At 40.4% G+C, this 23,865-nt stretch overlaps 1 protein-coding gene and 1 long non-coding RNA gene across 10 annotated transcripts in view; one reads left to right on the forward strand and one right to left on the reverse strand.

The window, feature by feature from the left end:
* NRG1 (neuregulin 1) overlaps positions 1-7,456 on the reverse strand; it is a gene marked incomplete at its 3' end in the record, with an annotated part of 220,487 nt that extends 213,031 nt beyond the window's left edge. For 5 of the 9 annotated variants that reach the window (XM_082374984.1, XM_082374982.1, XM_082374983.1 and 2 more), the window contains exon 1: positions 6,832-7,455. In XM_082374984.1, the coding sequence (XP_082231110.1) occupies positions 6,832-6,928 (97 nt within the window). In that variant the 5' untranslated portion in view covers positions 6,929-7,455. Of the gene's footprint in view, positions 1-6,831 lie in introns of all 9 variants that reach the window. The other 4 variants (XM_082374985.1, XM_082374973.1, XM_082374972.1 and 1 more) reach the window with 1 other exon arrangement.
* Positions 7,457-7,568: 112 nt separating this feature from the next.
* On the forward strand, positions 7,569-23,489 carry LOC309619681. The gene is made up of 3 exons (XR_014239154.1): positions 7,569-8,639; positions 17,582-17,632; positions 19,875-23,489. It is a non-coding gene; the product is annotated as an uncharacterized lncRNA (long non-coding RNA).
* The last annotated feature ends 376 nt before the right edge of the window (positions 23,490-23,865 follow it).

The raw sequence follows: 23,865 nt of genomic DNA on the forward strand, positions 1-23,865 counted from the left end.
CAAATATTAAACTATATGACACTGACAATATTCAGTCGTGTATCATCTACAGAATTGACAATTTCTGATGGTTCAACCTAATAAAACATTCCCTGACTCTCACATCACTGAAACTAAAATTCAGCAGCTGCCCAGAGGAGCCAGCTGCCTGCCAACTGCAGCTATGAAACAGAAGGTTTGGGACACTGTCGCAGACCAAAGGCTACTGCCCATCAATAATACGTTTCTTGGACCAAAACAATGTGAACAATATTGCCCTTTAAAAAGAGAAGGGGAGTAACAAACTGGGAGTAACTCACAATGAACATGACCAGTGCAGAGTGGAATAAATCGTGAGCAAATAACAGTGACTCTGCGACAGTGCTGTAACGTTAGCCCGTGATCCAAAAGAATTAGTCACTCCAACCCATTTTCAAAAACATGTAGCTCAATCAAAGTAGAGTTCTTAAACATTTTAGCTAGGGGTTGAGGATAAGGTGTGAAGACATGAAAACACGTGTTCCTAAAGATCCTCTGTGTAATTTTGATGTGCTCGTGTATTATTTTCCAATGCCATAGTGGAACTTTTAAATATGACTAAATGTCTTTGCAGGTACTGCCCGAACTTATGCAAAAGGAACTGCTCTAAAGGGCGACTGAAAGATGCTTATAAGATGCTAAGTTCTCTGGGGAAAAGTTATTGGCTGACATATACACACTACTGTATATAAAATAGATAACTAATAAAGACCTACTGTATAGCACAGGGAACTCTACTCGGTACTCCGTAATGACCTATATGGGAAAAGAATCTACAAAAGAGTGGATATATGTATATGTGTAACTGATTCACTTTGCTGTACACCTGAAACTAACACAACATTGTAAATCAACTATACTCCAATAAAAATTTTAAAAATAAAATAAAATAAAAGTAAATCTCACAGATGTGCCCTTGCAGGTTTACAACTGCATCGTCATCATCAGAATGACGTTTCGGAATGTTCTTGGGGGATCTGGTCTATTTTGGTCTAGCTGGGAAACAAACTCCAGTTGAGGTAGTAACTGATGAAATCGGGATCCTATTCTTCCCCATAGATTGCCCAGAATATCAAAGTCACTTAGAAAGAAAAAAGGAGTCGTTCTTTGGGGAATAGCAGTGTGATGCTCCTGCAGCACCCTCTGGAGGCCAGAAAAAGGTGACACTAGTGAAACGGAGAAAGAAGAGAATTCTGACCTTCCAAAGGCAGAACTCCACAGATCTTACTTAAGTTGGACTCAAAAATGCACTTATGCAATTGTAATCAAGGCGACCTAAGAAACATGCGTACTTAATTTATAGTTTACAGATGCAAATAAATCCAAGGTGTATGTAACAACATTCTCAAATAATTGTTCCTTCATTTAAAAAAAAAAAAAAGGAATGCACTGATTAGTATATTTCAGCCTGCATTCTGAATTCCTTGGGGAATTAATTGCAGAGGCATTTTTTTCATAGTTAGAAGAGAGGGATGTGAAAATGTGACATTTTCATTCACAAAATGTAAGTAAGCAAGGTTATATAGGGTATTACTAATTGTCCAGCTTTTCAAAGTAGTCAGCTTTATGCTTATCAAAACTGAGAATAAATTAAGGTTTTTTTTTTGTTTTTTTTTTTGCTTCTAACACCTCACTTTTTCTAAAGCAACAAACACTGACATCTATTGGCATTTTGGTAGCTCGCTTTTAAAGAATCTGTTAAAACTCACGAAAGGACACGCGTGCAAACATGCGTAGGATTAGGATGAACCCACAACACCACTTGGTGCTTTGAAGAAATTTCATTTTATGTACCTGACAGCATATTTTAATAGATGTTATTTTCCTCTGATGAAGATAAATCAGTTTTTAAGCTAATACTATATGATTTAAGTTTCTGTATTTTCTGTTTGTCAAGAGGAGAACTCGAGGGTTGATCAAAATATTAGAAGTCCACTTTTCTGCTTCTCTGAGCAAATGAAATCACTCACCCAAAATACTGACACTTGGTTTGTTTTCGTCTATCCTAACAGAACAGGATAAGATGAATACTGTTAGTGTCAAATGTAACTTGTCACTTTGAGAACGCTAATAAAACACTGATTTGCTAAGAATCACACTTCCAGAGCTTTAAGCACTACCTATAGCCATTCTAGTGTGTGCGGAGGTGGGGGAGGATAATGAGAGATGTAGATTTTTTTTTAATATTCATTATTTTGTTTATATTTAGAAACACCTGCACTGGATTCTACGAACCTTGTTGGCAATATACTCTTACATTTGATAAAAAGATAACAAAGGGCATGTGGATCTACATTTTCCTTTTCAATTTGTACTAGTCCCAGAAGAGAAGACTATGCATGCATTCTACATAAGCATCAACTCTTCAGTGTGGCCAGAAAGGGACTCATGTTTCAAAACCTTCTCAAGTTTGAGACCTCAATCTTTTTCTGCCAGAGATAAAATGATATTGCACCTCACTCTACTTTCAATATTTAGACTGAATTCAGGACTGTTTTCATAAAACCTATATGCAGTTATGGTATTTGACATACTTATCCACTTTTCTCTCTATTTACAGGTAGTAGATATTAATATTTATACTCACTCTAATCTAAGGCCAGCTCTGGATTATTTTTTACCGTACAAGGTAAATTTGGAAAACTGTGTCAAATATCTTAGCAAAGGCACAGAAGATCTGTGTCTTAAATCATTTTCTGAAGAGAGCTAACATTGCTGGGGCACTTACTACTGCTATTATCTCATTTAAGCCTCAGCATAACTTTATGATAATAATTTTATTATCCCAATTTTACAAGTAAGGAAACAGGCATGGAGAGATTAAGTAACTTTCCCATGACTATACAGGTAGGGAGCAGACCTAGGATTTAAATCCAGGCAATCGGGCTGTAGCACTAAGTACCAGGTATCCTGTAGTAGTGAGGCATTTTCGTACTAAAGGACAGGCGATAAAACACACAAATCATCTGTTACACTGCCTGGAACATGGTAGGATATTTAGTAAATAGTAGCTCCCTTATTAATAAGTATCAAATGCTAGTGCCTGGCCTGTGATGTGTTCATTGCTCTCATACTGGTTCAATATTTTCTGATGACTTACATATTTTATGGTCTTTTCTTCCCATTTTTCCATCATATCATTTTCTCATTTTGCAGATATGAGAACAGTATCCCAAGTTTCTCCCACTCTTTCTGCTTCAAAATCATTCTCCAAAATAAACCCGCTTCATTCTAAAATTAGTATTTAATGTCTTTAATAATTACATCATCTAAGTGGTCACAAGTCACCAGCTTGAAACAGATCACTGGACATTCCTCCTGTTCTGTAAACAGGCGCTGCCCTGGTAGTGACAGGGCACTTCATATCCAAGAATGTTGACAAGCACTTCAGCATGGGAAGCCACTGAGTTAACAAAACAGGTGGGTGATGTCACCCGGGAAGCACATGGCCAGCTTCTACCCATTTGGGATACTAAGTGTTTTGATGTTTCCACTACTTGTACTTACAAACGCCCCTTCTGCCAGGGATGAGGGGAGACCCAGTAGTTCTAGAACTGAGCTAGGCTTGATAATGAATGGGTTCCAGGTCATTTAAAAGGAAAAAAAAATAAAAAGAATCCTTTGCAGAGAATCCTTTGCAGTGTTTTAATGAAAGAAAAACATCAGCAAACAGAGATTCAGAGAAGAAGCTTAGAGCCAAATACCAAATGGGCGGGGGGGAAGCTCTGGTTTTGTAATTCAGGCTTCAATAGACAAAGTTTGTTGAGCTGAATCAATATGAAAAGTCTGGATATGGGAGATCCAGCATCTAGGAGGTGCAGGAAGTTACAGCACCCTTGGTACATGGATCCTCGTTACAAAGCCCAGGATTATGCTGAGGTTGCTTTTTTTTTTTTTTTTTTTTGAGCAAAGAAGAAAAATCAATGACCCCAAGGGCCTGGGAACTATTAGAGTCATTACTGCGACACAGATAATTCCGTTGAACATCTGCAGCCATAACAGTGTGCAATTCAATATTCAGTATAAAAATGCGACGCTACGAAACATAGCTACGTATGTATCGCATACCAGTCACACGTGTCGCATGAAAGTTAAAGAAATCTTTTTCCCCTAAAGCTATCCCTCCAACAGATGTGTTTATGCCTCTGCATATAATACAGCACACAGCGGGGCTGAGGGGCTGAGTTCTCTCAGCCTTATCTCTCCCTTGACTGTCGTGAAGTAATGTTATAACCTCCAAAAAGAGGCTTGGCTGTTGCACGGGCATCAAGTAGGACAGAAAGTTTCAGTGGCTGTTTTAAGAGAGGGGTGAAACCTGGGATTGAAGGGCACTGATGGAGGAGCTATGTAAGAGATGGGTGTCCTGTAAGCCCTAATTTGAGCTGGTATGCCAAGTGGCGATGTTATAGTTATGGCATCTAGAGGTCATTCCTTTGAGGATGCCTGAGGACTACAGAGTGCAAAAAAGCTTGAAAAAGAGGTGTGGGTTTCCCTCACAAACCATTATGGCTCTCAGTTATTTCTCTCCTAAGATAAGGAAAAGTACACTGACAGCATTACAAGGGAAATGACAAGAAGGAAAGAAACAGTGATTTCAAAGCAATACTATTTAACGCCAGGTGTTTTTATCTAAAGCAGGTTTCAAGTTGATCGTTGTTTTTGAATCAAATGAAGAATAAATGTTCTTATCTGCTTTATAGGGTTTAACAAGCACAAGGTGCCCTGGAGGGGGGGGTCAAAAGTTCCTCCCCAAGGAAGACAACTACCTGATGGAAAAGAGAGATACACTTTAAAACCAGCCTAGAGCCAAGTTCACTCCAGATTCTCTGGGAAGAGAGTCAAGAGAATGTCACTTAAAGATGCCAATCTATCTGGTTCAGAGGGAATCACAGCGGTGGGACTGGAAAGCATAATGAGAGTCACCAAGGAAGCTCTGGGACGCTGTGTCAGGAGAGAATATTAGGTAGTCCCAACACAGCTGCCTACCTAATAGATGAGATCTGTAGGGCACAGAAATGCCTGTTGGCTCTTAAAATCTCTCCCACCCACCACGGGTGCTTATCTGAAATGTCTTATGTTAAGTAAGGCGTTGCTGCCCTGAAGCCTTGACAAAGTGCAGACCTGTTACCTGAAAGGGATGCTACTTCAAACCACCGTCCCCTCCTTAATTCATCAGACGTCCTCCAGAGGACCATAGAAGCGTCTGAAGGCAGAGTACTCCCCGGGCAGGACAGAACAACACTTAAAGAGCCCCGCAAATAACTCTTTACAACTTTACCACTGTGGTCAGGTCTAAGAGCTCTTTCATTTACCAAGATAACCTTCGAGAGGACAGTAGAGAATGTCACTTAGGGAGATTGCTAATCCAGCTCCCCACTTCAGCCCTTGTTGAATAAAATGCGATAGGGTATCTCCAAAACAGGGAGAAAGTAAGGAAAATTTCAATACACCCTCATGAGGGCTAATGAAGGGTAATGAAGGTGGGGTAATGAAGAAGCACGTACAGGAATGGTCAGTAGCCAAACAATTATTCTCTGTTCAATTTGTTTTGCTCAAAACCTGTTTAAGGTCTCTGCCAATAAGCCAGGCTCTGAAATGCTCTCAGCGATGCCAGTAAGAGAACTAGGCAAATCTTGTTTTCTTCCTGCAAGGAACGGGCAAAGACTTCTGTAAGATAACAGAGTGCCATTGAATTAATTCTTCAGAAATGCTTTATGAAATGTGCTGGGGGATGTTCTAAGTGCCTTGAGGTATCTGGATCGATTAATAATTGGGAAGTGCAGAGGCAGAAGAAAAGCCCTTATATTCTTCCCCCTCCCCTCCATTTTTTTTTTAAAGCATCTTCTTCACTTAATCACTCATAAACAAGTATTTATTTGGGGCGCCTCCTCTGTCCAAGACTGTCGAAAGCATCAGCCCTTCTTAGGGAAACAGAAGGTGAAACTGTCATTCACGTCCGTGTTCCGATGATCAAGCACTAGACTTGTCTCTAGAAAGCCTCAGCTGCCATTTCATTCTATTATATAACCAGTGAGCAACTGGGTTCAAAAGTTCAAATGAACTTTTGCTTTGGGGCATCTCTTGGGAACATAAATTAACCACATTTATCAAAGAGATCCTGAAAAATAGAACTGCAAAACCGAAAGTTTGAGAACCTTTTTGGAGCAGACCTGATTCCTGGCACTGGGCTGGATTTTATCTGCTTCGCTGACCTCTAGGAATCCCTCTCAGCTGATCTGAGCGCCGATACCGCAGGGCTGAATCCGGGTGAGCGTCCGCGCACACCGCTACCCTGCACTCCCTCCCCGGGGCCCAAGACACCGATGCGCGACCGCTCGCGTTCTCTCTAGAGCGCCCCGTTCTTCCGAGCCAGGCGCTCCGAGGGGAGACCCGTTCCCGCTTTTCTCGCTAGAGGGCAGGCGGGGCCCGTGCAAAGCGCTGCTGGCGCTGGACACGCGCGCACCCGGCCTCCGCTCCTGCACGCCGGGTCCCGCTCCCGGGCTGGGCTCGGCTCTCGGGCGCTGGGCAAAGGCCGTGCCAGGGAGCGCGGCGCGTCCGGGTCCTCCGGAGGCGCGGTCCCGGCTTCCGCCCTCACCCTGAGCGCGGGGTGCTGGCGCCCGGGTGGGGCTCGATGCCCAGGTGAGGGGCGGCCCCACGGAGGGCGAGCACCGCCCGGCCCCGCGGACGGCCGGGAGCAGGGCCAGGCGCCCGGAGCGCAGGGCGCGGGCAGGCGGGGGCGAGGCGGCGGCATCGGAGTAGGAGAAAGAGAAGGAGGAGGAGGATCGCGGAGCCCCAGCCGCGCGGCGCACTCACCTGGGCTCTGGCCTCCCGCCGCGGGCGCGGGCTTCTTCCCGGAGCCTCGGTCCTTCTTGCCCTTCCCCTTGCCTCTGCCTTCTTTGCGCTCCGACATCTCGCCCGAGAAGTGCACGCTCTGCGCGGACGGCGCCCGGCGGAGGCGACGCGCGACAAGTTTGGTCCAAGGGCTGGGATCGGCTTTGGGAAAAGTTTGTCCCTCGAGGGCGGGTAGAACCAGCGGCCGGGCTGCGGCGCGCGCGCTGCGCGGGGCGCGTCTCCTGTCGCCGGCGGGGAGCGCGGGGACGCGGCGTGCGGTCCGGGCCACCTGGGACTGGCGGTCGCGCTCGCTCTCGGGGCGGCTCCTGTCGCGCAGGGAAGTGCTCGGTTCCCGCCGCTGTCGGCTCCTGTCGCGGCCTCGGTCCGGCGCGCTCGCAGCCCGAGGAGGGAGAGGCGATCACCGTCCGGCCAGCGCTCGCGTCGCCCAGCAGCCGCCGTCACCCCGCTCCTGCCCTCCGCGCGAGCCCGGAGTTCAGACAAGTTGGGGGGAACTCCTCGCCGGCTCTTTTTCAATTGCCCCACCGCCAACCACCTCCCGCCCGCAGGTTGGACGCTGGCGCCTCCTTCTCGCCCTCCCCTGGCCTCGCCCCCTCCCTCGTCCCCGCCACACCCCCACCCCGAGGCGCGGACACGCCACCGGGAGGAGCCTGGGCTCGGCGCTCGCGGGCGCAGCCCCTTTCCCTCCCCGAGCCGGCCTGGGCGGGGGGCGGTGCGCGGGGCGGCTGCCGGGCACCCCCGACAGGGGTCGCTGGAAGCCGCGCGCAGCCGCCGCCGCCGCCGCGCCCGCGGGAGCCGGACCGCGCGTCCCGGGGAGATTCCGAGACCCAGGAAGGGATCCGGACCCGGGGCCCTCGCTCCTCGCTCCGCTTCCCCGCCAGGCAGCGCCCGGGAGGGCTGGTCCCTTCCCTCCAGCGCGGAGAAAATGGTGGAGACAAATTTTGAAGCTTCGACACCTGCCCGGCCAAATTAAGGCTCTGGAACCCGTGGGAAGGAGAGGAACGGCTGCTATTTTCTCATTAGAGTTTGGGGTTCCGTCCTTTCTTTAGTGAAAAACCCCACACGCACGTAGGGCAAAGATAAAACTCTGGGTGGACGGGGGATTGAGTAAGGCGGCTGTGGATACACAGGAAGGGCTCGGGAGACCGTAAAGATGGTTAGATAAATCCATCTTCGTCGCTCTGCTCCTGGGACGTGTCTGTGTCCTGCCTTCGTGTGTTTAACAACGTGCCAACATGTCAGACTTCTCATCTTCAGCTTTTCCTAAAAGAAATAATAATAACCTGGCCTCTGCTAAGGGGGAGGGGGGGGTCTCCTAAACTGTATCTCTCACTACAACTTAATTTTTCAAGTTGTAACTAAACTGATAAAACCCGGGTTGGAAAGCGATCGACAATAAAATTACTGCACTAGCTAGAGTCACTCAGTTCTGCTGAGAAAGCAAGTACGGGGAGGTAAAGTGGAGAGACAGAACCAGAGGTCCTGAATTCGTCAGTGCTAGCTTTCTCCGATTCAAACTTCCCTCAGAACTGCGGGTGAAACCTACTTCGCCTTCCCTTGTCCTCCCTCTGGTGGAGAATTCTAAAGAGCAGTGAAATCCAGAAAACGTTAGCACCCTGCTGCGAAGGACAACAGTGAAAGGCCAGGGTAATCAGCACCGCGTAATGATCCAGAATCATGTAAAGCAAACGTTCTCATAGTTGTATGGCAGCTGTGGCTAAGTCAGAATGTTCATTTACAGTGACAGGCCCACGTGTTGTGTTCTGGAAGAGGTGAGTACCAGCCACCCATATGTGAAATTTACTTAGTCCTCTTTAAAAGTCATTTGCTCCTGATTTTCCATCCTCTGGGATTAATGCTAACTGAACCATTACCTACAGACAGCCTTCTTGGTATATTTTCCAAATGCCACCATTTAAATAAAGGTGAAATCTGGGGTGCCTTCTTGCTATGTATGTGGAAAGGGAGGGGGGACAAAAACAGTTATTTAAAAACTATCCTAAATTAAGAATGATTTTATTCTCCTTTAATTTGTACTGTAATAAGAACCTAACTCTATTGGGTGGGTTAAGTCGTTAAAAGATATCTTAGCAGTAGTGCCATCATTTATTTTGAAAAATTTGATGTCCAAATATCTTCTGATAACCTTCCAACGAATACCACACATCAATTATACTGGGCCATAAAAACAGCAAAATCAGGGAGATTATGAATACTGAATAGCACTATAATATTCCACAGAGTCTAATGTAAACTGGAACTGAATGATGGCTGAAATAACTGCTTTCCCAGGTGGGGCCACTACTTAACAAACAGGAGAACAGCAAAACTCAGAAAAGGGGAGCCCTTTCAAAAAGGGTACTTTTTCTCCAGGATATGAGACCCTGTAAGGGCTTAGTATACAATTGCTACATGTTACCAGATACATCATTATTTTCGAACTGAAGGATAGAAAGCAGAAATGTATTTTGGAATTAAAAAATAAAGTTTCAGATCTTTCCAAATAAAACAGAAAGCCAGCTGGAAAACCCAGTTTGAAATTGCCCTTAAATTATTCATCTCTATGGTCAGGAAGTAGCAGATGAATTTGTTGTTGTTGTTGTTGTTTTGCATTTTTATAAATCCTCGGAAATTATCAGAACAGGGATGGAGAAAGGAGGGAACCTTTCTTTGCTTTCTTGAAAATCAAAATATTAACCTCAATTTAGAAACAATGACATGTTTTCATGGTATCGTTTTATTAATTTGTTACGTATTGTTCAGTTCTTAGAGTCTGTATCATACAGGGTATATCAGCTCTCAGGTTATGTATGTCAACTCCTGAAAACTAGAGTGGATATTTATAAATAAGCAACTTGAGAAATAAAGAAAGACAAAATGGAGCTCTTATATTAAATGACAGCGTATAATAAAGGCAATCCTGTGCCATAACACTTTTCTTTGGCTAGGCTTAACTTTCAGAAACACTCTTAGAATCCACAAAGCTGGCCAAATATACCCTTTCTCTCATTAATTCCCATTTGGAAAATACTCCAAGAAAATCTTAAAAAGAAAAACAAATGAAAAGTGAAAGAACATTAATATATGAACATTTATATATTTTTGCAAAATATTGTGCATACTGACAGTAATGGGAATTTCATTTTAATTCTACAAATAGATATCTTTAACTTTTAAAAAATGAAGTAACAAGATAATTTATATAGATTATTTTTTTAAACTTTGCAACAAATTCATTGTTAATAAAGATGCATGAATACAAAAGAAAATCTCCCTCGCCAGAGCCAGCTCCAGCACGATCACTAAAGGCGCATGACTTATTCACTAATTCACAAAGCATTTACTGAACTAAATGCTCGACAGCAGAGAAACAAAAAAAGAAAAAAAATTGCCCCATTCTCATGAAGCCAAAATAATATGAGAAAGGCATGAAAACAAATTAATTATTACAATACAAATGAAAAGCAGAGCCAGATAAGTTTTCCAGGGCCTGAAGCTCATAAGATTTGGGAGATCTTTTTAAAGGGAAAGAACACAAACTTAAAAATACAATTTAGATCCAAGACTGTTAAAGGGAGCCTTGGAAGTGAGAGGCCCTGAAGCTTCCTTAGCTTCATGGCAAATTCACTTCTAGTGATTCCAAGCATATTCCACTATCTGCACAATTATATACTAATTCAGAGATTAGATACTACTTTCACATACTATCACTATAAAGAGAAGACATTAACGGGCAGTCAAAAGGAATACACACTTTTTTTTTTTTTTTTTTTAGATTCCATATATATGTGTTAGCATACGGTATTTGTTTTTCTTTTTCTGACTTACTTCACTCCGTATGACAGACTCTAGGTCCATCCACCTCACTACCAATAACTCAATTTCGTTTCTTTTTATGGCTGAGTAATATTCCATTGTATATATATGCCACATCTTCTTTATCCATTTATCTGTCGATGGGCACTTAGGTTGCTTCCGTGTCCTGGCTATTGTAAATAGAGCTGCAATGAACTGAAACAAGCAAAGACTATAGTGTAAGGAAAATAAGATGAAAGCAGCTTTAAGAATTCAGTAATCAGCAATTGTCCTGTATGTTTAGTTAGACTCTTAGAATAAACACGCAAGCTGAGTTTGTTAAACAAAAGGCTTCTGACCAACAAGATACCCTTGCAAAACTGGAAATGGTGTCCTCCGGTACATTTGGAAAATATTTAACAAAATTCTTAGCTAATCATATTCTGTCTGCTGTGAAGAGTCAGTTTGACAACAAATTGTGAGTTTAGAATCCTAAGAAAAATACTAAAAAGGTAACATTCAAACAACACTGAAATGAAATCTGTGTTTATGCTTTTCTGCTTTGTTTGTGTGATCTTTAAACATTATCCCACACCAATGATTGTTGTTATTATTATTATTGTTTATCATTATTATTAATGATAAGATTACTCTCATGATTGTAGGGATACATCATAGATTAAAAATGGATTATACAGCTGAATACTAGTGCCTACTTTCTTTTTGTGGACACTATCTGAAAAACAGGCCTAGTGTCATAAACCTCTTCTCTAGTAGGGTGGAGATGTAAGACTTAATAGTCTTTGAAACGTTTTAATTTCTTTTAAGAAGAATACAATCTCATGCAGCTTTTTGATTTCTCTTTCTGACCCCCACACTAATTATTTATCTTTATCTTCCTCATCCCCTTGCAACACATACTTAAGATGCGTATGTGATACCAATACCTCAAATGTATATATACATGCATATATGCATACACATATACATATGTAGATATACATGTGTGCATACATCTGTATTTGTGAGTGTATGAACGCATATGTGTGTGGGTGTATAGTTATTGCTTCTCTTTCCTCTACTGGAAATGAGAAACACTGTATTTGAATGCGAATCTATAAAAGGTGGAGATCATATATCCTTTTATCCACTTTTTTCATATCTCTATCCATGAGAATTCTCAGCACCGTACTTTGCACGCAGTAAGCACTAAATGGTTTTGCATAGAATGAATTTAAATAGAATAGGATGAATATAAAAAGACTGGTTCTGATATTACCGTTTCTATCAATCAATTACCAATCACCTACCCTGACAATCATCTTTGCCACCTCCTTTCTGCAGCCAACCCCTCCCCAAATCCTGTCATTTTGACTTGTCTCCTTTTATTTCTCATCACTAAGTACCACCCAAATTTAAGCCTTCGTCTTATCTTTGCTTTGATCATAGTAAAGCTTTGCACCTGGACTCTTGCTCCCTCCAATTATTTTGCTACTTGCAGCAGTCAGAGGAGTCTTTTTGAAACGCAGACTTAACCCAGCCATCCTTTGCTTCCCAGAACCATACCCAGTGTCCTTGAAGGGCTAGCCTGTGCCTAACTCCAGCCTGATCTCACCACGCTTCAACCCTCCCTCTCTATGCCTCATGCGTGAAGGCTTCTTTGCAACATGCCTCTAACGCTTGTCATTCTTTCCAGCCTCAGTGCCTTTGCACTTACTGTTTCCTCTGCATGAATTTACCACACTTGGCCTAATTCCACTTCCTGCTCAGGCTCCAACTCAATTTCAGTTGCTTAGAAGGGCTTTCCATTACCTTTGAAAAGGATTTTAATCTCCCATCCCATTTTTACACCTCCTTCAGAACATTTCTTCCAGTTTGTAATGATTTTGTGTGTGTGATATTTATTTTTACAAGGATTTTTTAAATGATTTTTTACAGTGTTTTTCTTATACAATGATCTGTTCCCACTGGACGTTAAATTTTTTGAGGGCAAAGACTGACTATTTCATGTTCTATGTTATATCTCTAGCACTGTGCCTGTTTCATCATAGCCAATTACATACATTTAGTTAATTGGTGAATAAAGGAGGATACCTAGAATTGCTTTCATATGTATATAAGACTATACATACATATATGTGTGTATGCTTATGTTTATTTGGTCAAATTTTAAAATGATAATGATGCTTATGGTACCAGGCATGACATTTGGGGATAATTTCTGTTGAATAAGCCTTTCTAAGAACGGACATATAGAATAAGAATCTTGACTAATAGGTATAATTTCTCAAAACTTTAAGAGGTGAGGTGATAACTTCTGTGAAATGGTAAAATCCCAAGAAAATACTTATCTTTTTTTTTTAAATTGCCTCTGCAAATTTCACCTGTAGATTACATTTATTGGCTCCATTTCCTTCCTTGCATTTGTATGAGGTGTCAGAGAGACCCGTAAAAGAGCTGGGTTTTAGCAAGGCTGTTCTAACAAAGTGATAATGGATGAAAACCTTTAAACACAGCATTGTTAACAGAGAGTTAAAAACCCCTTTCTAGCCTTGGCATCATACAAGGTTCCTATTCCCATAGGATTATTTTTCACTTAACACACTAGTGGTAAGTCCATATATAGTCATTTTAGCAAGCTGCACCCAGTAACCACCTTACAGTTATCTTTGAGTTTAGATTTAACTCCCTTAGTATTTTCCTCACTTCCCATCATGCATATCCATATAACAAAGGGATTTGTCCATACATGCATCGGGTTCAGATTCTGTGAACATCTAATATACAGCCCAGAGAGAGATTCAGATGCTTCGGTGTCTTTTAAGAGTCATCCCACAAGATCCTCCAAGGTTAACATCTTTCCTTTCAAGAGTCACTTTATTCATTATTGTGAAAAGATTCACCCCTGCTAAATGTATAATGATGTTAAAATACAAATGTAAGGTCGGGAGTGATGAATTAGTACTTCAAATATTTGAACAGTGCGAATAATTTAACAGATCAACTCTGCTTTGGTATGTCCCAGAAGAGACACCTGGTAGAAAGCATTTCCAAAACAGATTATAGTGTATAGGAAATTACTTCACAATGTCATCAGGATAACTGGTCTGTATGGAATGAATCCCTGACCCACAATGTTATGTACCTGGCCTAGGCATGTAATAACACCACAATTATTCTTTTTCCTTCTTTCTCACGTAATTCCTTCTAACTTCCTTACTAAATCTTTATGAATACTACCCTCCCTGCCTTTTTTTTTTTCCAGCTCCTGTTCAAGTTAGAGCCCAATACTTCATATATCTGACTTGACTAGGGATTTTTAGTTTTGAGCTCAGAGCCAAAAGTGAAGTTCTCAGTGGAATGTTACAGTCATCTCCACCCCTGGACCCCAGCCTAGAATTCTAGTTCCTTTGCAACGGACCAACTTTCAACATACTAGATGTTTGGGAAATTTTGTGTATGTGTGTGTTAAAAAATTTATATCTTTCACTTCTCATTCATTTGGGAAAAGAATTTCACAAGTATTAACAACTCAAGAAAGCAATTCATCTTGTAAAGATGATTTAGCAGAATAATTAGATAACTTGACAGAAACTAAATGACCATCCAAAAAATAACTGGTGACCAACCATGCAGAAGATTACATTCTTATGGAAAATGCTGTCTTTTCTGCTTAATCATAAAGACTGTGTTTGTTCCAGCTCTTTCCCATAAATACAAGATGGAGACCACCTAGTTCAAATGGTCCAGGAAACTCTGGTCTTGCCTAGGGTCTTACTCAGCATGTAGGGTTCTTTAGAGTCCCGAGAAATTCTGGGGGTGATCCTGGAAACTAGATATTCAACTGAATGTCTAAGAAATATGTTTGGATTAGTATTTGTGAGTGGTCTTTGTTCAGTCCTAGAGCAGACTGAACTCTTTAAGATCCTGTTAAGCAGATACATTCAGGCACAAAAAATTCTGTCAGTCCATCCGGGACTTCTGTCTTCAAGACCGACCAAAACCAGCCCTGGTATTGTAGGTAGGAAGAGAAAGTCACTTTTACTTAAGTGGCAATTATCTTGCTTCGGAATTACATCATCTTTTTTTTTTTTTTTTTTTTTCCTGTTGTAGTTGTTGTGGTTTCCAAAAGATCGTCTAACAGAATGAGGTGGAAATCCACTATCACTTTTATTTTCATAATAATAAGTAGACCCCTGAGAGCCCACAATGTGCTAGGGTTTACATCAGTGTGTGTTTATTATGGGTACTAAAACTATACAGTATTTCTAGCTCAGAAGTGCAAGGTAAAGAACTTAATACATATTTTCTCAACTCATTGTTTTCTTTTAAAATTTACTTTTTCCCTCTTCCCTGAGAAACTTTCATTAAACTATTACCAATTCTTTCCCTCCCTTGTCCTACTGCTGAATCCGCCCTGACAATCTCTGATGCCAGGTCACTCCAATTAACCAATTTTCTCCATGAACATTATCTTTCCCTGTTCTAACAAAGAAGCCAGAACAAAAAAAACCTCTCTTAACCCTTCCTTTCCTTTTATGACCAAACACTTTCAGTTCTTTTTTATCAGCTCACGGAATCCACCTGTTCCCCCAACTCACCACCAATCTCATGGAACTGCTCAGAATTCACCCGTGCCTTCCTTATTGTCATATGAAGTGTCGTCTTCTTAGTCCTTATGCTTGGGGACACTGATACACACATCATCTTGAAACCTTCTCCTGGAACTCATAGTAATATCTCGGTGGCAGAACTTTCTGTCTCTTTTTCCCAATTCTTTTTTTTTTTGTCTACCTATATCATATCATGCTGGCTCATGGTCCAATATATAAAACTCTTTTTCTTAACTACATGATAATCCTAGAAAAATATCATTCACTACCACTGTATCAAATTTTGATAATTCACAAACGTGTGCGTGTGTAATTTTTTTTCCCTAAACTCCAAGTCTCAATTTCCACTACCTCAAACTGACCAGTTTGTTCATTCCCATCCCTCTCCCCCCTCCCGCCCCCCCAGAACCAGACATGGTTCAAGATCAGAAACTAGATGTCATCCTTCATTTTTCTCCTCACATCCTCCTTTCCTCCCCTGATTCCAGCCATTTGATGCCCCAGTCCCAGCGCTCTTATCTGAAGCAGCTTTTATCCTCATCACTTGTCTCCTTTGCTTCTCCCCTGAGCTGGGTCCTCAGTCATTCTTTGACTGACCTTTTTTCAAATACCCCTCTTACTGCTTCAGCTTCCATTCTCACACCCAGCCATCCTCCTTCCAGCTACCAGAGTTAATCTTCTAAAATACAGCTATTATCTTGTCATCCTTTATGTAACATTTCTAAGGAGTCCTGTTGCTATAAAGTTGCAACTTCTCCTTAGAGGGTAGTCAGGTCCTTCCCAATTCAAGTGCTGCATAAATATTCAACCTCTCTTCTATCTTCCCCCCGTAGTTGGTGTACTCTGCTCACACTGAACTATATCTTTTCTTACTTCTATGCCTTTAACTCTGTTTTTCCTTCTCCCTAGAATTTCTTTCCCTTTTCTGACTAGCAGGCGGACCCAACTCAAAACTCCCCTTTTCTATTTTTCCCTGATGCTCCCCTCACAATCGCTGCTGCACATATGTCTTCCTTATATGTCTCTTGAGCTCAGCACCTTTATTACTATCATTATTTGTTTTCAAGCCTGTTTCCCTGCTCTGCAGGAAAGATGCCTCAGGAATCATCTCTAGTTCCATAAAGTACACATCTGACATATGTATATTAAAATGCATAGACTATAAATGTGTTCAAAGAATCCCCAATTTACATTTAATTCAACTTCAGAGTGATTGAGTAGTAGTTGAAGGGCTTTGAAATCTTTCCAAATTTAACTTTTTACTCCAACGCAAAGGGGACTTTCGCTAAGTAATTACAACTTTTCCAAGCTCTGCAGCTGTATGAGCCCAATCTTAACTGACTTGTTCAACCAGAGTTACAGTTAGCAGGATTCAAGAACAAGGCTTGTTGGTTTCTACCACTACATTTCTGTGTACTGAAATCCATTTAAGCCCCCTTGTTGACCTACTCTATGTCTTATTTGCCCATATTAAAAAAAAAAAAAACTTGTATAATAATATCAATACTTGTTACACATTAACCATCATGATGAGGTATTATAAAGTTCAACTCATCCCTTATCTGTAAATTCCTCTATAAAGAAAAATAAGTTTATGATGTAGAACCTTCATCTTGATTTCTGAAAACTTTAATGATAACTCTGGAAGGGAGAAGGAGTGTCCCTTTATGTAGTTGATATTTTTTGATTGCTTGAAATAGCCTCCATCTCAGAGACTGCTGGTAAGTCTGCAGCCCCATCTAGCATCCCCCACTCTCTGCTTAAGTGTCTGAGAGCCTCTGAGGGTCACAGTCTCCACCTTGGACCTTAGATGGAAGCCTGTCTTCAAGAAAGCACCAATGAACCGGACAGAGCTTTGAATTCCGACTCTGCTGCTTCACAGCTGGCTCCTCATCTGTAAGAGGAGGACTATACTACCAATTGTAACAGATCACTGGGGTGAGGATTAGATGAGCTCACGGGAGTCGTGTCCAGCCTACAGGAGGCGCTAGAGAAATGGCACCTCAATTGGTCGTCAACTGTCCGCTGACTTCTAGCTGCTGTCGCGCCTATCAAACATCTCTGAGTCCAGGCCAACTTTACTAAAAGAAGCATTTTGCCAAAAGGATAGGTGATTTTTTTTTTTTTTTTTTTACCATTCAGTAATGACTGAATAGGTAATTCTGAATTACCCCAGGCCATTGGCACTTAAGGCTACAAAGAATAAGTAAAACTAAGGAAAATCAGATATTTTTATGTATTTGAAGTTTTCACCACACTGCTCCTAATTCACCTCCTCTCATCATCCCTTTCTGGGTTTTCTGTAGGACGGATGACTCTTCACTGGCTCAGTGGAAGGCAGCAGAGGGAAAAAGGAGGTAAAAAAGGAAAACTAGTATTTGAATGAGTAGAATATTTAGTAGAAGATTTTATAAGTAGAATTCTAATTCTAATCACAGGATTCCTGTCCCCTCGTTCACACACCCTGTATGATCCCCTCTTCTTGAGTATGGGGAGGGGGAGACCTATGGATATTATGGGTTATGGCTCCTGTGCTTAGGTTATCAATCTGTTGACTCTGAGTTAATCCAGAAGGTGGGTCTGACCTAATCAGGCGAGTCCTTAAAAGGAGGGCTGAGCCTTTCCTGAAGAGAAAGATCATCCTACTGACTTTGAAGAAGTAGCTGCCATGTAATGAGAGGGTCACACACCTAAGAGTGGAGGGTGGCCTCTAGGAGCTTAAAGCAACCTTGGCTGACAGCCAGCAGGAGAACAGGGACCTCAGTCCTACAACCACAAGGAACCGAATCCTGCCAACAGTGTTGATGAGCCAGAAAAAGGACCTGAGCTCCAGCTCAGAACACAGCCCAGTCGATGGCTTGATTTCAGCCTTGTAAGACCCTAAGCAGAGGACCTAGTTACGCCCTGCCCAGAATTCCGGCCGACAGAACTGGGAGCTGATAAATGAGTGTTGCTTTTGGGTGCTAAGATTGGGGTGATCTGTTACAGAGCAATAGTAAGCTAATGCAGTTATAAAAACATCTTAGTTTATACAGTGCTTTAGAAAGCAGATATTGAAGGGGCTGGAAAATGACAAATGGGAAGAAAGTCTGGAATCTGCAGTGACTCTCCCCGCTCTGCCACTTCCTAGCTCCATGGATTTGGGGAGTCACTTAACTTCCCCAGCCTTAATTTTCCTTGTCTGTAAAATGAAGGGCTGAATGATGGACAAGATGCCTCCAAGGTGCTTTTATATTTTACATCCTTAGATGATAAAACTCTTATTTTTTGAGAGGATAAAACAAGGCACATGGGGAAGTAATGTAGAAACTTTCACAGATGGCAGCTCAAACCCAACTCAGAAATCCTAGCTCCTCTATTTGTAGACCATCCTGTCTCCAACCCATTCTCTGAGCTTCAGCCAGACTCACAGGCATTAAATGGACTCCAAGAAGGTTTATAAGCTTCACCCACAGGTCCAAAGGGGATCTGAAGAATTGTGGCTTTTTTCTATGTTTGGAGGGTAGGGGTTTGTTTTTATTTCTCACAGGGAGATTTTTGGTATGTGTTTTCTGCCAAAATAATCAGTAAGATAAAGCACCTGCCATGGAGATGAATGCTATATAAACTTTGATATGCATCCATGGTGGACATAAAAAACTTTTCTATAAATAATAACAATTTAACTCAAAAATATATCACAGCCTAAGGATTCTTTAGGGAAATGTATATATGTTCCTAAGGAAGGTCCATGGTCCTGAAGAAGCAAAATTTTTGGCATGGATAAGAGAGACGTTTAACAGAGCTGTTTCTGCTCTAGTACATAAGTTTTTATCTGTTGATCTGTACAAATAACCCAAATGGAAACTTCCTTATGAGACAGAAAAGTAGAGTGAAATGTTTCAAGTCCACAATATCAGCTGGAATGAAATTATAGCTGTGTCGTTTAGAAAGCGGTTCCTTTCAACAAGATTTACTATGTTACTATGACTAGATGAATTTATCTCCTTTTCCCAAACTTATTAAAGCATAAAACACTTCCCTAAAGCCACTTTGGCTCAAATGTGTTTTTCAAGGAAAGTTGTGGTATGCATTGACTAATTCCAAGAAACCAAAGTAATCTAAAACGTTCAAATCCTGGAACAATCTCAAAACGCTCAATAATAGAACATGCTTTAACTCAGCTCACAGATTATCTATATAGGCAACATAGAATGGATTCTGAAAGACCATAGTGAGCCTGATTTTGACAGACTGAACCCCAATGCTGAAGGAAATGTTGGAAGTGAGATCTGGGCTATCCAGTTTGGTCTGTAGACATTTATGAAATTGTCTATGCAATCAAACATCAATGTTTTTGTAGACAGAGTAGCAAATCATCAGTAAAGGCCATTCATGAAATATCCCTAGGTGTTTTAATGGGATGATGGAGCTGATATTTAACTGGACTTATATGCCTCTAATCACACTTCCCTGTGTCTTGAAAATATCTGCAAACTAAGGTGGAAAATGTGAAACCAGTAAAACTTAAGCTTCATGGCTCCACACTGGCAGGAGTCCCTTCCAAGGGCTGTAACTAATTTTGTGTTAATAATTTTCTTTGTTTTTTTTTTTTTTTAGGCTGCACCGTGTGGCATGCGGGATCTTAGTTCCCTGACCAGAGATCCAGCCCCCTGTACTGGGAGCACAGAGTCTTAACCACTGGACCGCTAGGGAAGTCCCAATTTTTTTAAAAGGACCTCCAAAACTAACTCCTCTTTAAAGGAGACTATAAATACATTTTGAGGAATATAGTAAAAAGTCAGACAAGTTTAACAGTTAGGGTTTACCATATTGACATTGGACTAAATAGTTGGGTTTTTTTCCTTTTAACTTTTCAAGTCATGGTTTTTGCATGCTCAACCCTGAATGATTGAACTCATCCTCCTGTTCTCACTTCAGAGAGCAGCTCTGTTTGCCACGCTTTGAGCACATGGGTTTGTAAAGCTCGTTCCAGAGTTTCAGGGTAAGGGGCACATGGCTGACAAAGGGAATTGAGTGATTTGTACCTGTTATGTTGAAAATATTTGATGGGTGATGAATGAGCCTATTTTCTAAAGTGTTCAGTTAATTAACTGTTCAATTTTGATAGATCCTAACCCTAATATTTTTCTCTTTAAAATTGCTAAATGTATTATTTTTAAGACAATTATTTTGGGATAGAGTTAAGTGAAGAATGCCAATGGTAATAAAACAGTATTAATTCAAAAGAGATCGTGCCAGCTCTACATGATTCCCTGGTTCTTTCAAAGGAGGAAGATAACACAAGTTAATCATTCAAGCTAAATTGACTAAATTAATCTCGTCAAAACATTTAACTTGTCCAATGCAGACCTAGCCTAAAATTAGAATATAGAGGTATTTTATAGCTACATGACGAATCCAAATCACGTTAATCTTACTTAAATTTCTAGAGTTTCATATCCTGATTACATGCTATTTCCAAACAGAGTTTAATCGTATACTTTCAAGGTCAAGCTCTTAACAGCAGTAATGGTTTTTTGTTGTCATTGTGGGTAATGACGTCTTCAAGCATAATTATCATAGGAAATTGCGTATTTCTTCTGTTGTTTGTAAACATGTATTTATATATACACAAGACAACATTTGTTATTTCTCCCAACGCTGTGGATCTAAACTATGAAAGATCAAGAAAAAGTGTTACTATGAGGAAAGAGAAACAGGTTTTTTTTTTTTTCAGGTTTTAGAAAAACATCAGCAAGCCATGCCAACATGTAGTAAATTAAGACATAGGTTGTATCTACAGAACACCAAAACATACAAATGAAAATGAAAATAAGAATTAGCAACTTAGAGAAATGTTTTTCCTAGACTATGGAAATTATCTACAATTTTTGCTTTTGGGGGAAATTTTTTTTTAATTTATGCAGAAGTGATTTACTTCTTAAGGCATTATAAAAATTAAAATTTTAGCATAATCATGAAGAAATCATATCTAGTCATGAAATGAAAATTTTGTTGGGAGACCTTCCACATACAAGCCTTTAAAGACAATTCTTCATAAAATTTCTATTAATATATGATCAAGTGAGCCCGCCATGAATCACAAAAATAAAGATTCCCTTTGTAACTGAAGAGAAATTGGAATGAAAATAGCATTATCTACAATGTCGATGATAATTTTTTAAAATGATATATCTTAAAGCACATGTTTCTAAAAGAGAAATTCTAATACTATTATGAGCAGCTTGATAAATACAGCTGTTTTCATCCTACTTAGAAAAAACCCTTTTTCTCCAAGTTGGTTTAATTGCATTTCAAGTGAAAACGTGTTTTGTTCTCATTAAGCATCATTTTAATTTCTGATAGGAAATCACAGGCACTTTTAAACAACAGCACCTTAACTGCAAGGACAGTTAAAGAAAAAAGCAAACATTTTGAAAACATTTGAAACACGTATTAGCTTCAATCAGGCAGATAGTAGAACCTTGGGAAAATTTCTGGTTTATAAGAAAAGTGGATATAAGCCAAGTTAGCTTGTGGACATATTTGAAGAATGTTTGATGATCTTTGGTAAACACAAGCTCTGATTAAATCATATTCCTAATAAATATTATTTCTTGAAATTTTAGCTGAGTTGCTGATACACAATTGAATCAAGGCTCTGCTTGTTTTGTGTATATATATATATATATATATATATATATATATATATATAATCTCTGAAAAAGAAAACGTTTATTGCTTGCTATGATAATTGATTACTGATAGAGCAACCACACATTCTAGTAGGCTGGGACCATCTTGATTTATACCTGTGGTTCAGGTATAATTACTAATAGCACCTTTGTTCACTCTCAAACAATCCTTGTATTGGTCCATAAATTATAGTCACTCTAGTTGTAAAGTATTTTTGTTTAAGGAATTTTCTTTGTTTATTTTTGGTCATCACTAATGTAGCATTGACTTGTATCTCAGGTATTGTGCTAAGTGTTCCATATGTCACTATGTCATTTAACATTCAGAATAATTCTACGAGGTAGGTCTTATTTTTCACTTTATCACTTTTAGATGCATAAATTAAAGTTGAGAATTTCAAAATTCTATACTTTAAAAAGTTACCTAAGACTGTGTCTATGCACTACCCTTAGTAATACTAAAACCATTTCAAAAGTTTAAAAGAGTTTTAGGTACTTGAGCATGCAATATCCTTTTACACTGCCCCAATAACATTTGAAAATGGATTTTTTTATTCAACTTGCATAATTTCCCTTTTTTAGATTCTTCTTTTATAACATTGGCTGAAAATCTTTGGCAAAGAAACAGTAAGAAGCTTCACTTTTCTTATCTATATTATCAGAGCAATCTCTCCTCTGAATGTAATTAATGTTTAATTGCTTTTTAGGAAAAAAAAAGAAAAAAGAAAGTAGAAAGAAACATAAAAATGGACAGAATACAGTGATTTTCTTGGAAGTACTTATAAGTGACTGGGGTTTTACTCTCCTTAATTAGGAAAACTTCCAGCAGATGAAAGGGTGTTCTCAATTTCCTTCTTTCTCTCATTCTCTCCCTTTTTCTAGATTTGTTTTTCAGAATTTTCACTGAAATGTCATGGTTAGTACTTTCCTGGTTTTCTCATTTCCACTAAATCACAGATAGCATTTCCCAAATACAATTTTTAAGCCCCAAATACCCAATTGCTATTGATACGTAGTTTGGTTTGGGGATATAAAAATACTCACTAGAAGTAAATGCCTAACTTTTACTAAGACAACTTTGCACAATCTCATTTGTGAATCTGGTTACCGAAAAACTTCGTATGTCGAATGGGGATGGAACTGAGGGGAAGGAGATACGAATGGAGATATACATCAATTCTAATTGAGAGACTGGAAGACTACATGATGATCAAAGTCATTTTCAGCCTAGAAATTAAACATCTTAATTTATTGTTGAAAATGGTGTTTGGAAGTATAGGCTCTGGACTATTCTATAAAGTTATAGTTGTCACACTTAAGTGTCAGTCAATTATTTAATGGACTAGTCTGTCTCCCATGTTTCTATTCAAATTGCAAACTGAGGCCGGGATTGGAGTAAGCCATACAATTCTCCACCAGAAAGATTTCAGTGAAAGTTATACAGGGACCAGTCACGTGGCGAATTAAAGCCATGGTGTATTCCAGCTCTCTATTGTCTATTCAATTGGTGGGGGAGCGAGAACTACTCTAAAAAAGAGCAAAGGGCTTCCCTGGTGGCGCATTGGTTAAGAATCTGCCTGCCAATGCAGGGGACACGGGTTCTATCCCTGCTCCAGGAAGATCCCACATGCCGGCGGGGCAACTAAGCTTGTGCACCACAACTACTGAGCCTGCGCTCTAGAGCCCGCGAACCACAACTACTGAAGCCCGTGCGCCTAGAGCCCGTGCTCCGCAACAAAGAGAAGCCACCACAGTGAGAAGCCTGGGCACCACAACGAAGAGGAGCCCCTTCTTGCTGCAACTAGAGAAAGCCCACAATGAAGACCCAATGCAGCCAAAAATAAATAAATAAATAGTAAATAAAGTTAATCCAGTGGGCTTAATTTTTCTTAAAAAAAAAAAAAAGAGCAAAG

This window comes from Balaenoptera borealis, assembly GCF_965194805.1.
Source record: "Balaenoptera borealis genome assembly, chromosome: 21".
Taxonomy (NCBI): domain Eukaryota; kingdom Metazoa; phylum Chordata; class Mammalia; order Artiodactyla; family Balaenopteridae; genus Balaenoptera; species Balaenoptera borealis.